General features: G+C 43.5%; 3 protein-coding genes across 4 annotated transcripts; 1 reads left to right on the forward strand and 2 right to left on the reverse strand.

Annotated features, from left to right (window-relative positions):
- Nucleotides 1-3,545: 3,545 nt before the first annotated feature.
- LOC144715738 (ATP-dependent zinc metalloprotease FTSH 8, mitochondrial-like) lies at nucleotides 3,546-8,287 on the reverse strand. Its single transcript, XM_078590710.1, has 7 exons — nucleotides 8,100-8,287; nucleotides 7,806-8,037; nucleotides 7,640-7,714; nucleotides 5,993-6,123; nucleotides 4,383-5,867; nucleotides 3,802-4,277; nucleotides 3,546-3,716 (listed from the first exon to the last, which is right to left on the reverse strand). The coding sequence occupies exons 1-6, from the start codon at nucleotides 8,157-8,159 to the stop codon at nucleotides 3,816-3,818; spliced, it is 2,445 nt and encodes an 814-aa protein (XP_078446836.1). The 5' UTR covers nucleotides 8,160-8,287; the 3' UTR covers nucleotides 3,546-3,716; nucleotides 3,802-3,815.
- An 85-nt stretch (nucleotides 8,288-8,372) lies between these two features.
- ARP5 (actin-related protein 5) lies at nucleotides 8,373-11,741 on the reverse strand. Of its 2 annotated transcripts, XM_078590711.1 has the most exons (11): nucleotides 11,587-11,741; nucleotides 11,437-11,507; nucleotides 11,232-11,356; nucleotides 10,880-10,924; nucleotides 10,640-10,742; nucleotides 10,456-10,565; nucleotides 10,247-10,356; nucleotides 10,079-10,169; nucleotides 9,576-10,007; nucleotides 9,326-9,453; nucleotides 8,373-9,242 (listed from the first exon to the last, which is right to left on the reverse strand). In XM_078590711.1, the coding sequence occupies exons 1-11, from the start codon at nucleotides 11,688-11,690 to the stop codon at nucleotides 8,471-8,473; spliced, it is 2,091 nt and encodes a 696-aa protein (XP_078446837.1). In that variant the 5' UTR covers nucleotides 11,691-11,741; the 3' UTR covers nucleotides 8,373-8,470. The 2 variants fall into 2 exon arrangements, with proteins under 2 accessions (XP_078446837.1, XP_078446838.1); XM_078590712.1 differs by lacking the exon at nucleotides 11,587-11,741 and having other exon boundaries at nucleotides 10,888-10,924; nucleotides 11,437-11,449.
- Nucleotides 11,742-11,982: 241 nt separating this feature from the next.
- On the forward strand, nucleotides 11,983-12,433 carry LOC144715740 (cyclin-dependent kinase inhibitor). Its single transcript, XM_078590713.1, has one exon. It carries the CDS (start codon nucleotides 12,052-12,054, stop codon nucleotides 12,277-12,279), a length of 228 nt encoding a protein of 75 aa, XP_078446839.1. The 5' UTR covers nucleotides 11,983-12,051; the 3' UTR covers nucleotides 12,280-12,433.
- The last annotated feature ends 1,868 nt before the right edge of the window (nucleotides 12,434-14,301 follow it).

A 14,301-nucleotide genomic window follows, 5' to 3' on the forward strand; every position in this document is an offset into this window, starting at 1 on the left:
CTTTAACTAATAATTCAAAATAATGATTCTGTAACTTATATAATTTATCCCAGAATGAATATAATTTTTAAAAATCCAAAATCATTTAAAATTACAGAAAATTCAAAAAATCAGACCAAAGTCTATTTTAATCAATTTAAAGATGATATCGTGGACATTTTAATAACGATATTTATGATTAGGCATGTTGTTTTCACAGTAATTTCTATTTTATTAGCTATCAGTGAAAATAACATAGGAAAAAGGAAAAAGATGTAAGTCATAAAAATATGAGCATCACGATAAGCTCATCGCAACATGCCCAATGGGTTGTGGGGTGCTTTCCCTTCATGATTTTTGCATTGAACATCACTCCTTCATTCTTGGAATGCAAGAATGAATTAGAAAATCACTCTATTAATTGTAATTAGGAATAAACTACCTAAACTTTTCAGCTTACAACTATTTTTGGATTGTTAGCTATCATCGTTAGACGTTGGAGCAATCTGAGCCCTCTGATTTTCTCTCTCCTCCAATCCTTGTGATGGGTTTCAACATGGCAACAAAATTTAGGACTTTAAAAAGTCCAAAAACCTTAAAAAATTAATGATTTCAAAATATATTTTCTGATTCCTAATTATTTTATTTGTAAATTTAACTTCATAAAATTCCATCAAATATCATAAAGTCTAGAAAAATGAGAATATCAGTATAAGAATAATAAATTGCCAAAATATTTAAATAAATCCAAGTAAATATTTGGACTTATAAATTTATTTTAGTTATGAATTTAATTCCATAAAATATCAAAAAATAGGAAAATTTAGAATTTCATTCTAAAAATGCATAAACTCCTAAATAATTTTATTTAAATCCCAATAAATATTTTCTTACTTATAAATTTATTTATTTATGAAATTAATCTCAATTTTATGTTAAAACACCATAAGGCCAAGAAAAAATAGAATCTCATTCTAAAGTTTTCATGAATCATTTTAAGCTATAATATTATGCATTTATTATTATTAAAATTAAAATATCCCATATGTCATGAAATTACTACTAAAATAACATTTTATTTATGATTATGATCATATTATAATAATTATGGACATAAGATGGTAAGAACTTTGAAAATGTTTGCATGAATTTCAGATACCTAGAAAAAATAGTTAGCCCCATTATCAATACCTAATTTATTGATAATAAATGCTAATTGTTGTACCTTGTCCATGTTTATGCTATCCAATAACAATCAGTCCTCTAAGAAGTTTGGTTTATCTTTTAACTATGAGTGAGTGAGAGAGGGGAAGGGAGAGAGTTAGAGAGAGAGAGGGAGAGGGTTAGAGAAAGAGGGAGGGGATTAGAGAGAGAGATAGATAGAGGTGGTTGGGTTCTATGGCCTTGATTTGTTTGAAAAAAACTGAAGACCTACAGCGGAAGAATGTTAACATAATCAAAATGACATCTACAAAACATTTGACCGAATCATCTTGGAATAGATTGTATCCATTATTTCTTGGATTCTTGAGTGAGACATGTTCAGATGCTCAAGTGTGCAACTTTTAGATGCATCCACATGATCCCTGCACGTCAAATATTTTCCTTCATCTAGATAAGCTTAGGTTTTCTTCACCTAAACATCGTCATTACGAGGTCTTAATCATATCGGGAATGGAGAGGAGTCATGGGGACAAGGGAGAACAAGATGAGGAACCTTAAAATTTTCTGGCATGTGAATTTCTTTGAAGGCCTTCCCAATTTATAAAAAGTGGATATTTTTCATTAAAAAACCCCCAAATTTTAAGTATATCTTCTGATGCCCAAAATGATCATTTTGTGTGACCCACTAGGCCTAAGTATCAGTCAAGTTAACGACTCCAATGGCTTGATAATCTTTATTGACCATCCAAATTAATAAATATATCATCATATAAATTAATTAATGACAAATTGATTTAACATAATCGATTGGTTGAGTCTCTCGGCCATGGGATGCCAAAGTACACCTCGTGCTCTAGAAGACACAAAAGAGTGTATTGAGTCATAGGTGGAACTTGTTTGTCATCATTTGTATATGTATAGTATCTCATTTTCTTGACACTCCTAGGATGACATAGGGTATGGTCAACTATCAAAGCCTACTCAATCATTTGAGTTAGTAATGATGCGTTTAGAAACCATCAGAGAATTCTTCTCCAATATTCCACTGCGTTGGCCAAGGAGTTCATCGTGTCATTTTCTTTGAGTTATCTCCTCTTATATTAAGGGTGTATGATCTCATTCTTGACTACTCAATTTCTCTTCGTGAAATTCTTGATGCACCCAAACTAGAACACATGTTTAAAAAATATTTAGAACACATGCTTAAGGACTAGTGATCTACGCATTATGATCTTATCATAATTCACTAAGTCAGATCATCTATTCATGGACTTCAATAAAAGCATCACACATGCACTATAATGACTTAGTATTAATGAATAATGAACGAGATACAGAATGTGTGATTTGCTTGCCAACCATGTATATTTACATAAACAGGGAAGGAGTGCAAGGGAGAAAGAGAGTACGTCAAGAAGTAAGAGAAGCACAAAGATAAGAGAGAGGAGTGATCAAGAGATAGTAGAATAGAGATATAAAGAATGGAATTTTGAGGACAAAGAAGAGAAAAACAAAACTTAAAATTTTTTAGTAGCAAAGTGTTTCCATATGTGTATTTTTTGGGGACAGACTTCATGGACTTCAGCAAATGACATCAACTCATCTTCTTAAATAGGGAGTGAAAGAGAGTGTGTGAGATAAAGACCAAAAGACAGAGGGAGGTGGGGAGAGATATGCAAAGAGAGATGCTAAGAGAACAAGCCAGAGAGGAGTGGGAGGGAGAGATAGCAAACAACAGAACAAGAGAGAGAGAGAGGGAGAGGAAGGGAGAGTGGGAGAGGGAGCTAGAGAAGAAGAGAGATTGAGAGAGAGAGGGGAAGGGAGAGTAGAGAGGGTGTGGCAGAACAAGATAGAGAGGAAGCTGGCAAACGAGAGAGAGGGAACAGGAGGAGAGAGATCGAGAGAGAACTAACAGAGAGAGGGACACAGAACGACGAAGTGTAATCCATTTCAGTTCCACTATCACATTGTTATCCTCTGAATGATATCCATTATCCTTATCCGTTCACTACCTAAAAACATTCATAGGTTTTTGATATCCAATAACAGATGTTGCAGAATCCAATTACAGATGTGTGATTTGGATACCGTTCTTAGCACCTTATGTGCTAGATATGCATTGACTCAAGAAATAAATAATGGACATATCTAATTGAGCCATGTAAGCGTCATACATTTCTTCTCTTCAATAAAGCAATCAAAATTCATCAAAACCTCAATCTCATAATGGGTCTGAGATTTGGTGACAGAATGTCGAAAACTTGTGGGATGGATCCAACGAGGTCTCACCATCTGCAAATTATTCTTTTTCTTGAGCTTTTTACTACCTCTAGAGACTTTTTTCAGATGATCTTCTTGCTCAATGGATCCCTTCCAGATAATTATTGGATGAGATTGAGGAATTGATGAAAATAGGATGGAAGATACATGTTAGAATTGAGGAAAATGTTGCAGTCACAGACTTTACCGATGATTGAAGTAGGATCCCAACCAACCTTTCTATAATATAAACAAAGACCATGCTGATGTAACCACAGTCTTGATTTCTTCCCTCCCTTCTGATCTCCATCTACCTGAGATGGAACAGGAACAGCATTAAAACTGGGGGTGTAGTTTAAGGGGGAATGAGATAGAAAAGGGAAGGTTTGAGGAACGTACGCAGGGAGAGAAGACTAGGCGGGCAGGACTTGAGTCGGGTTGTCTTCTGCGTTGTCTTCGGGTTTGGCGGGCTCAGGGTCGGAGTGGGAATGGAAGCCATGCTTGAATACGTCGTAGTTGGAGGGCTCGTCGGACGAGAAGGGGCGCTGGCCGAGGACCCTGATGAGGTCCTCCTGGTGCAGGACCTCCTTCTCGAGTAGGAGCTCGGCAATCTGGGCAACATGATCTCTGTGCTCCCTGATCAGTTCTACTGTGCGCTGGTAAGCCTTTGCCACCCACTCTCGCACCTCCCCGTCGATGAGCGCGCCCGTCTTGTTGCTGTACGGCTTGCTCATCTCCAGGCCGTCCTCTCTCTGTGGGAACGACAGCAGCCCCACCTTGTCGCTGAACCCGTACACTGCAACCTGAGCGTATGTCATCCTTGTCACCTTCTCCAAGTCATTCTGCGCCCCAGTCGAAATCTTCCCCAGCATCACCTGTCCAGGATGAAGATGATTAAGAAGATGATGTCAATGATGAAGAGGAAGAAGAAGAAGGCGATGACGATAATAATGCTAAAGAAAGAAAGGAAGAAGATATACCTCCTCAGAAGCACGGCCTCCGAGGGTCATGCAGGTCATGTCGAAGAGCTGCTCCTTGGTCATGAGGAGGTTCTCATTGGGGACATACTGGGCGAACCCAAGGGCCGCAGTACCACGGGGAACAATAGTGACCTTGAGCAGCGGCTCGGCATGCTCAAGGAACCAGCCAGCAACGGCATGACCAGACTCATGGTACGCCACTGTCCGCCGCTCCAGCTTGCTGATGACCTTGTTCTTCTTCTCTAGCCCACCAATGACACGATCGATGGCAGCCTCAAAGTGCTCCATGGTGATTCTGGACTGCTCACGGCGGGCCGCAATGAGAGCAGCCTCGTTGCAGACATTGGCAATGTCTGCACCAGCGAAGCCTGGGGTCAATGCTGCCAGGCGCTCCGAGAAGAAGCCAGGCTCATTGTCTAGCTTGAGTTTCTTGAGGTAGATCCTGAAGATCTGGTCCCTGCCCTTGATGTCAGGCTTGTCTATGGAGATCTGCCGATCAAACCGTCCTGGCCGGAGCAACGCCTTGTCGAGGATGTCGGGTCGGTTGGTGCCAGCCAACACCACCACCCCTGCAGTGGTGCCAAACCCATCCATCTCCACCAGCAGCTGGTTTAGTGTGCTCTCCCGCTCGTCATTTGACCCAGAGAAACCACCCCGCCCACGTGCCCGCCCAATGGCATCAATCTCATCAATGAAAATGATGCTCGGCGCACACCCCCGCGCCTCCTGAAACAGGCTCCGCACCCGTGCTGGGCCAACCCCCACAAACATCTCCATGAAGTCTGAACCAGAGATGGACAGGAACGGCACCCCTGACTCCCCTGCTGTCGCCTTTGCCAGCAGCGTCTTCCCTGTCCCTGGCGGACCCACCAGAAGCGCCCCCTTGGGAATCTTTGCCCCCAGGTCCTCGTACTTTTTCGGGTTCCGCAGAAAGTGCACAAACTCCATTATCTCCTGCTTAGCCTCCTCGCACCCTGCCACATCTTTGAAGAACACCTTGTTCTTGGAGTTCTTGTCCATCCGAGTGACTTGGGCCTTGCCGATGTTGAAGATACCGCGCGGGCCACCACGGCCGCCGCCACCGCCACCAATGCCCAGCCCGCCCTGCATCCTCCGGCCTACCACGTAAATGAGGCCTAATAGGAGGGCGGTGGGGGCAAACTTGAGCAGCTCTTGGAACCAGAGGACTTCAGAGACAAAGGTGACAGGGATATGGTCATGGGGATCAGTCCCAAGCGAGTCCTGGGCCTCCTCCAGCTTCTGTTCAAATGACTCCACACTGCCAATGTTGAAGTAGTATTTGTATCTGCCAGCTGAAGGTGGATCGGCTCTCTGTGGCATTTGGATGTCACTGTCATCGCTGCTTTGACCATTAACTTTTGGGGTGCTCCTCACATAGACTTTGGCGACGGATCTGTTGGAGACCACAATGCGGTCCACCAGGCCTGCCTCCAGCAACTTATTTTTGAACTCTTGGAAGCTGATCTGCAGAAGTGGGAAGTTCCCTCAGAGACTTGGCCTACTCAGCTCACAAGATTACGAGCAGAACATCTTGGACAGAATGAAAAACACATGTGAAACATGGATATCTAATGAATCAAGGCACTGACCTCCTTCTGATCCGAGGATGATGAGAATGAGGAAAACAACAGAGCAAAAAGAATCAGAGGCGTGATGTAGTTCTGCAACTGTTTGACGAAAGTCTCTTGAAAATTCCCCTGATTGTCCGTAGTTGACTCCTCTAGAAAAATCGCACAACACATTAGACTTCTACCGTATAAATTAAGGACGAGTCCACAAATATACAATATTGCTTTAACAAATATTATATCTCAACTATTATCGCACTACTACAATAGCATCATAGCTATATAGAGAATAATACAAGAATATTGTACATCAATCCTATCAGATGATAAATTTTTTTTTTTGAAGAAAATCAGATGATAATATTAAGTCGATCTACATATCTGCTTTATTCTACTTGGGGGTGATATAACGGGAGAGAAGGCTTACAATTAAAAATTATAATAAAATAGACATTGGAAAAGAAGATTCGTAGTTATCAGACTCACACAAGTTAGAAGGGATTAAATACTTCCGGATCAAATCAATGAACGGAGGAAAAAATAACTTCAATGACATAATGAGAGAAGGTGTTGTGCAGTCGATGGCCTTATGACAAATAAATCGACCAAATATAAATTCTTAAATTAAAAATACAATGCCAGAAACTCATGGGAAAGAAACTAGCGGCAAGTTTTATTCTTTTTATTCAATGGAAAATATGGAATCATACTTATTTGCAGAAATGACGCGAATAATTTGTTTAATATCCTTAACTTCCAGCATTTTCAAAGAACTCCAATATATGTGGATATTGAACTATCATTACCCTCTCAAAATTTCGCACAAAAAACAGCTTCAACTGATAAAATAAGACGTGGATAGAGCCTATATCACTGTTTTAACGATGCCATTGAAAGGCTACTCCAAGTACTCTTCGGATTACGAATCTCTTTCAAAATAATACATGAGGGCGCCCTAAGTCCACAGGTGTACATTTTAAATCATTTAAACGAAATTAGCGAGGGATATTGAAGGTTAGAGATCCACAAGATGTTCGCAGAGTGCGAAAACTATTACAAAGTAACACAACTCAATCAAAACTTGATCAACATCAAGAGGCACTTCAAATAACAATGAAACTTTTTAGCCCAAGTAATACGAAGCATTGAAACGTTCAAGGCTGCTAAAGGCTTAGATGAAGTTCTATGCTTTCATCTCTCCATCTACAACAGAGTTCACCACAATTCAATCAATCTTCTCGATTCAGAGATTTTTCAAATTTCTAAGAAGGGATACGCTATCCAAGTTTTACGATCCGAAACAATATTGATCCCAGTAAATTTCAGGCCTGAGTACGCAGCTAAGAGGAGATTATTTATGCGTAGGTAAGAGAAAATACAAATTTCTCCTCCAAACAAGTTGAATATGAAACTTGCTAGGAACTATACTTGCTAAAAACCTTAAGTTTATAAGGGTACCTTCGATCATTATGACATCGTTAAATAACTAAGGATGAATGACAATAAGAAGAACGCCCATTGATCATACAAACCCCAAAAAATCAAGCCAAAATCAGAAATAATTCATGGAAAACGAAATTCCATTGTTCATGAACAGACCAATTCCCAACCCAAATGATAAACTACAAAGTCATAACACAAATTTCCCATATCTTGCGACGGGCGTACCTTTAGAATCCGACTTTTCTTCTTCTCTTTCCCTCGGGATTTCTTTCCTATCCTTGGGATAATAGTTCTCATAATCTAAAACAACCATAAAAATGCAAAAAAATAATCAGAGGACATTTCTTAAAGCAGAAACACGCACGAGAAAAAGTCTCAACTTCCAACTTACTCTTCTTATTATCGGAGTCGCTTGAGAAAAACCGCCAAAATCTAGGATTCGCAAGCAGGGAATTCCACTCCAAAACACGCGACCGAGGGATGAAAGCACCCCTAGAACCCGCCGCTGTCAGGTAACCTCTGAGAAGCCCCAACCCATCCTTAGATTGAACAGCACGCGACGAGTCCGCGAGCCTCTCGCCGGAAAGAACCCCCCTCGATCCACACCCACCAAAAATTCCACCCTACACAGCAACAAATCATCAAACAACAACCAAAAAAAACCCCAACAATCAGCGAAACGCACCTTTTCGATCTTCGAGCGCGCCGATCTCGACAGAGACCGGCCGAGCCTTGAAAAGATCATCGCTCGGCAGCAATCAAGCGCATCAACTGGCCACGACGAGAGATCAATCCCCCCAGACGAACCTCGACAACCTAAGAACGGTAAATCCCCCCGAGCTTCTCGCCCTCCGTGGCAGATTAATCGACAGAATACCCAATCAAAGAAGCCGAGTTCTTCCTGCTTTCGGATATATATTTCGGATCCCGTCACCCGCGACGTAAGTTACCGCCTCCAGTCGTTAAAAGGCCGAGGCCCCGAACAGTCCACGTTTCAAAATCCTGACCAACGGGTTGACATATTGGGCCCAATAAGGCCCAATAAGGTGAGAAAAGTCAACTGTATCTGAGCCGGTAGCCACGCAGCCCGTCGTCCCCTCTGTCCAGATACTCCTCGCGGGTGAAGACCTGGCCGGAGAATCTGGGCCCCGCCGCGCAGAGCGCCGCGCCTCGCCATGCGTCGAGGATCGGGTCCGCGGCGAGGACGGCCCGGACCGGGGACCCGACAGGCTGTATCATCCGGACCTCGCCCTCCACCCGCCGAGCCAGCCCCGGCACGGCGCACCCGCCACCGGTCAACAGAATTGACTTGCACAGGCCCGTGCCGCGACCTGCCCCGACCCGCCGCAGCGCCACCCGCACCGTCTCCCCCAGGCCGGCCTGGTCCACGCCGACCATCTCCGGCCTGAACAGAACCTCCGGGCATCTGAACCGCTCCACCCCCAGCCGCACCCTGTAGTCGTCCGCCGTCACCACTACCTCCCTGGCAGCCGTCGCGAAGCCCGGGTCCATCTCCTGGAGCTTGGCGACGATGCGGCCGAGCTCGGCGTCGTCGCCGTCGTCGTCTTCGTCGTCGTCGTTGTCGCGGCTCATGAGCTTGTAGAGCTGCCAGTCCTCCTCACGGGTGCCGAAGGTGTCCTCGCCCTTGCCCCGGTCCAGCACCGCCGTCGTCAGCAGCCTCATTCTCTCCCGCTGGGCCGCGTTCAGGCGCTCGCTCCGGCCCATGCTCCCGTTCCCGTTGCTCTTCGGCCTCTTCCTCCGCTCCATCTTCTCGGTCAGCTCCCTGTACCTCGACCGCAGCTCCTCCAAGTAAACCTCTGGGTTCTCCCTGCCGCCATCAAATTCAAATGTTAGAACAGTGCTCGCATTTCGTCTTCTTCTCCCCACCGCTATGATAAAACCTCAACGTACAGCCTTCGTTCTTCCTCCAGCTGGTTCCGTCGCTCCTTCTCGAGCTCCTCCTCAAACTTCCTCTGTTTCGCGCGCATCCGCCCCTCGTAGGTGGTCTTCAGGAACACCTGCTTCTTCTTCTCCTTCAGCTGCAGAAGAAAAAATGAGTCAACATTCGCTCCTTCATTCCCTTTTCCATTCGGAGGTCAGGATGAATGACTGATGATGGAGGTCGAGAAAAGTCAACGGTCAAATAAGTCAACCGGCTGACCTGCTCTGGGGTCAACATGTGATCAGGAACGTTGACCAAGGTGTACTTGTCCTCCTGGTGGGCCTCCGGCTTCTCGTCTGGGTCAAGGGGCTCGCCCTTGAGTTTGCGGAGGGACTGCACCGCCTTGGAAGCTGCCGACTCGACCTCTTCACGAGAGGTGTACCCTCTGTCTAACAGCAGGGCGACGGCTTCGTCGTCTTCGGCGGAGTCGAGAAGACCCAGAAGCTCTTCGAGCGAGCCGATAGTCCCTTCCAGGTCAGCAATCTTGGACGAGCGCTTGGCAGCCGCCATCTCGCGCAGTCTTTGAGCTTGTCTCTCCTTCTGGGCCGCCTTTCTGGCCAATTCCTCCTCTGTCGGCGGCTCCTCCTGCGGTGGCGGGACGAAAGGAAGCTGCCAGAACCTTGTCTTCTCCTCTGCTTCCGACGTCTCTTGCTAAAAATTAAGCAGGCAGAAAAAGTCAACATCAGGAAAAAAAAAGTCAAACGTGGGGGATGAGCTTGAACCTGAAACAACTTCAGTTCTGAGAAGTAATCCGCTGCTACATAGCAGTGTTCCCTCTTGAGATCTTCGGCTTTCTCCTGTGTAATACTATTCCTGCGGCGTTGGATTTAAACATCGGTCAACGGAACCGCCGGAGAAGAACATAATCAACAAGAAGGTGGAAAGCTCACGCATGAAGTGGGTATTTCAGTGAAAGGAGCTGTTTAAGATAATCGGTCACGTTGTACCCTCCAATGTTTGCTCGGCAGCAAGCCCCTAAGACTGGCTCCCCTTCAATAAACTATTAAATTGAAAAGAAAAAAAAGAATTAGAGCATATTTCAAAAGATTAAAATTGTTATCAAGATAACAATAGTCTAGTAACGCAGATCAAAACTCACAGGAATAACATGGCTGGTAGTTAAACCCGCACACAAGGCGAGCCCGTCGTCGTTGCAGATTCCAAGATGCTGGTTATATTTGTAGCTGAACGCAGCGTCGATCCCGAATGCTATAATCCAAGTATGAAACATTAGAAATTGAAATGCGTGAAGGAGTGATAAAAGAAGTCGTAAGAGATCATACCGACTGAGGGAACACCATAAGTTTCAAAAAGAAGTTCTGCCATTTTGCTTCGAGAAGCTACTGGATTGCACGCACATTCCGTGATTAAAATCGGATGATTGATCTGCTCGTATAAGACACATATCGGGTATTTCACAGAACGTAGATCAGATAAAAAAGGATGAATCTTTTTGTAACGATCATGATAATCTAATCAATTGGAGACGAAATTCTAGAAAAATAAAATAATAAAGTATTCACCTCTGTACCTCTTGCCCCAAGTCGCTCGAACCCAAAGTCAAGAACCTGGAAGATTACAATAGAAGTACACAAAAATCAACTCATCGTTATGATGGGAAACAACAAAAAGTCGACCAGGTTCGTTCGGAATTATGATTAACCGGACACTCGGGTGAAAAATTAACCTACTTCCACTGAACAAAAAAAATTCGAAAAGAATTATTCCAGAATAAAATTTCCAAAGATTCATCTCCACAGGATGATGATCAATATTCCGGAACGACAAAATGATACACGAAAGACTAAAATGGAATTTTCGAAGAATTTAATGCGAGAAGCCCATCATTCCTTGGGTTAAAGACGAAAGGCTCACATATTCCATGAATTCAAATTGATACACAACGTTCGAGTCGAAGGGGCTCCGACAAGAGGAACGTGTGGAATCGAAGTACTTCATCAAGGAAGGATCGCAATCCCCCACAATCGTCACCGTCTCCCCTGAAACACAATTACAGTTTCAAAGAATAATTACAATGCAGTGAAGAAAACGTAGAAATAGAATCGAGCACTCTACTCACCCGTAGCCTTGTGACGCGGCCTCTGGACGACATTCCGGAACGACAAACGAGGCTCCGCCTCGCCCGCCCACCTGTTTCCGAGCAGAAATCAAAGTGAAAAACAACGAAAAAATCAAAGGTTTTTTTACCCGATCGAAATAGGTTTTCTACCCGATTCTGAAGCTCGAACTCCCGTTATCGATCACGATCGGCACTTCCGGGGGAAAATAATGGTAATCTCGCTGCCGAGAAGGGCGCGCCGCTCGCTTCGACATGCTCGATCTTCTTCCCAGCTTCTTCTCTTCCTTGGCCGTCTGCTTGAAGAAGACGATCCGACGAAGTTGACGGAACGGACGACGAACTACCAATTGGGCCTTCAAAGCCCAAACCCCGGCCCATTAACTCTCTCAAAACTTTCCCGCGCTCAAACCTTCAATTTCCCGCCCTTTTCCCCTCCCGTCAACGGCAAGCCGCGTTGGCCTCTCCCATCCAATGAAAACTCGACACGTGGACAGCTTAAAACGCGGTAATAACCTTCTGCGATCTTTCCCTCCCTTTGCCATTTCGAACAGTAGAGAGAGATAGAGAGGGGGATCTAGAGAGAGAAAGGGCGAGGAGCTCGGCTAGGGCTTGGCTATGGCGATGGAAGCTGGAGCTATGGAAGAGGAAGGATGGCAGACGCCGCGGCGAATAGAGTGCCGGATTCCGGCGACGTTCGCTTGTCCGCCTCCGCCGAGGAAGAAATCGCCGGTGTTCTTCGGCAAGAGGAGGGAACCTCCGAAGAACGGATACTTCCAGCCTCCCGATCTAGAGATGCTCTTCTCGCTCTTCCCCAGGCGAGAAACTTCCTGCGCTTCCTGCTGATTTTTCTCCCCTCCGATATATGTAAAATGCCTGTAACGTTGCAAGTTGGCCGTCGCGATGCACCAGAGATTTTTAGGCTTTCGGATCGATTACATATATTATTAGTTCGTTCATTAACCTAGTTTTTCTTGTTCCTGCCGCTCGCCGGTTAATTCTTCCTCTTGTTAGCTGCGGAGAAATCTTCTTCTTTCAAGCTTGTTTCTTCTTCGATTCCGCGTTTTCCTTGATTATTTATCGGAATCAAGGAAGATGGTTGAAGAAATGGGGGTGTAAGATGGTATTAGCCGCATCTGCGAATCCACATACGAGATGGAGCTACGTATGCGTTTTTAGATAATGCGCCTATAATCTACTGCCGTCCGAATTCTCTAGAAATGGAAAAATGGTATTATACATCTATTTGAATCTATTTATCTATCTATATATATAAATAAGCTCTACCTATGGATATTATGTAAATAATAAGCTATCAACCTGCCCATCAGGCAATTTGTATAAAGAAATCTATCTATGAATTTATGAATCCGTCACACTACCAATATGGCTGTATTTATATATAAACCTATCAACCTACCCAAATATATATGTATATATGAATTAATGTATGAATATACAAACCTATGAGCTTACCCAAATACCTAAGTGTATATAAATTTACGTATTTATGTATAAATCTATCAACCTACCTATATAAATATGTGTATATAAAAATCTATGTAAGTTAATAAAATATATCAACCTAGCTGTCTAGCTACGTGTAAACATAAAATCTATCGACCTAGCGATGTATAGTTATGTGTATAGCTACATATATTAACTGCGTGTGTCTTTTAATATATCAACAACCCATTTAGTTAGATGGAGGGTTTGACATTTAGGACCGAGCACTGGTCAGATTGAACCGAACTGGGACCGTAGGTCCTCCATTTAAGGGTAGACCAGTTGGTCGGGCATGTTTAGCTCAAACCTGACCAAAACCGAAAGTTAATTATTCAAATATTTATTTAATTTTTTTGTAAAATTCTAAATAAATTAGCTCAACATACTCTCGATGAATTTGAAAATCTGTGGAGGACTTCTTTGAAATTGAGCCTCGAGAACCCATCAAAACTTCTTCCTCGATTGAACTTTTCTTCCTTCCCTATTCACCCCGATAGGACTCTATGAAGAAACAGAAATGCGGAGGGAGAAAGACCTAGAGAGGGAGATTGAGATGGAGGGGGGAAAGAAATAGAGGATGCAAAGGGCCTTCATTACCAGTGGTTCAAAAACTTATTATGTTGATATTCAACATAACCATCAACATAAATTTTCTACTCCGACTTTGACATTGATTAGCCAACCTGACCAAACTGGGACTGGATTGGACTAGACCAGGACCGAACAAGAATGAAGCGGAACAAGACCAAACTTTAGGTGAGATTTAGGTCTTTGCTAAAAAACCTGGACCGGACCGGGACCGTCAGACCCTAGTTAGTGTATACATGAAGTAAATATAAATCTACCAACTTACACATGCTTATCTAATCATCTATCTATTTAAATATTTCATTTTCTATATATAAGTACATAAATCTATCTTTCTGCATATATACATATAAGCCTATATTAATATATATCCTTATCTACCTCGTTAAATATCTATCCGGTCGCATAAATACAAACCTGTATATCCATTTATTCATCTATTCGACCATCTACCTATTGATCTATCTACCTACATATACGTCCACCTATGGATCTATTTTCAGTGAGGCTATTCAAGCATAAGATTTGCTGAAAGAAGAAGAGATGTCGCTCAGGGAATGAGCTGGATAATAATGTCCATGGCAGATCTCCTTGTTTTGCACAAATTCAAACCACACATTGCCCAAGTCTATTAGGATCACGCCACTTGACCTTCCCCATCTCTCTCTCTCTCTCTCTCTCTCTCTCTCTCTCTCTCTCTCTCTCTCTCTCTCTCTCTCTCTCTCTCTCTCTCTCTCTCTCTCTCTCTCTCTCTCTCTCTCTCTCTCTCTCTCT

Source organism: Wolffia australiana, chromosome 19 (genome assembly GCF_029677425.1).
Source record: "Wolffia australiana isolate 7733 chromosome 19, ASM2967742v1".
In the NCBI taxonomy this organism is placed as follows: domain Eukaryota; kingdom Viridiplantae; phylum Streptophyta; class Magnoliopsida; order Alismatales; family Araceae; genus Wolffia; species Wolffia australiana.

What these genes read in the sequence shown, in the direction of transcription:
- ARP5 (XM_078590711.1), bottom strand. Translation starts at nt 11,690, where the DNA reads ATGTCGAAGCGAGCGGCGCGCCCTTCTCGGCAGCGAGATTACCATTAT. An exon ending in AGTTCGAGCTTCAGAATCGG is followed by an intron (nt 11,508 to 11,586) that starts GTAGAAAACCTA and finishes GCTCGGAAACAG; the next exon opens with GTGGGCGGGCGAGGCGGAGC. An exon ending in TTATGGTGTTCCCTCAGTCG is followed by an intron (nt 10,566 to 10,639) that starts GTATGATCTCTT and finishes CTTGGATTATAG; the next exon opens with CATTCGGGATCGACGCTGCG.
- LOC144715738 (XM_078590710.1), bottom strand. Translation starts at nt 8,159, where the DNA reads ATGATCTTTTCAAGGCTCGGCCGGTCTCTGTCGAGATCGGCGCGCTCG. An exon ending in CGCGCTCGAAGATCGAAAAG is followed by an intron (nt 8,038 to 8,099) that starts GTGCGTTTCGCT and finishes GTTGCTGTGTAG; the next exon opens with GGTGGAATTTTTGGTGGGTG. An exon ending in CATCCTCGGATCAGAAGGAG is followed by an intron (nt 5,868 to 5,992) that starts GTCAGTGCCTTG and finishes CCACTTCTGCAG; the next exon opens with ATCAGCTTCCAAGAGTTCAA.
- LOC144715740 (XM_078590713.1), top strand. Translation starts at nt 12,052, where the DNA reads ATGGCGATGGAAGCTGGAGCTATGGAAGAGGAAGGATGGCAGACGCCG.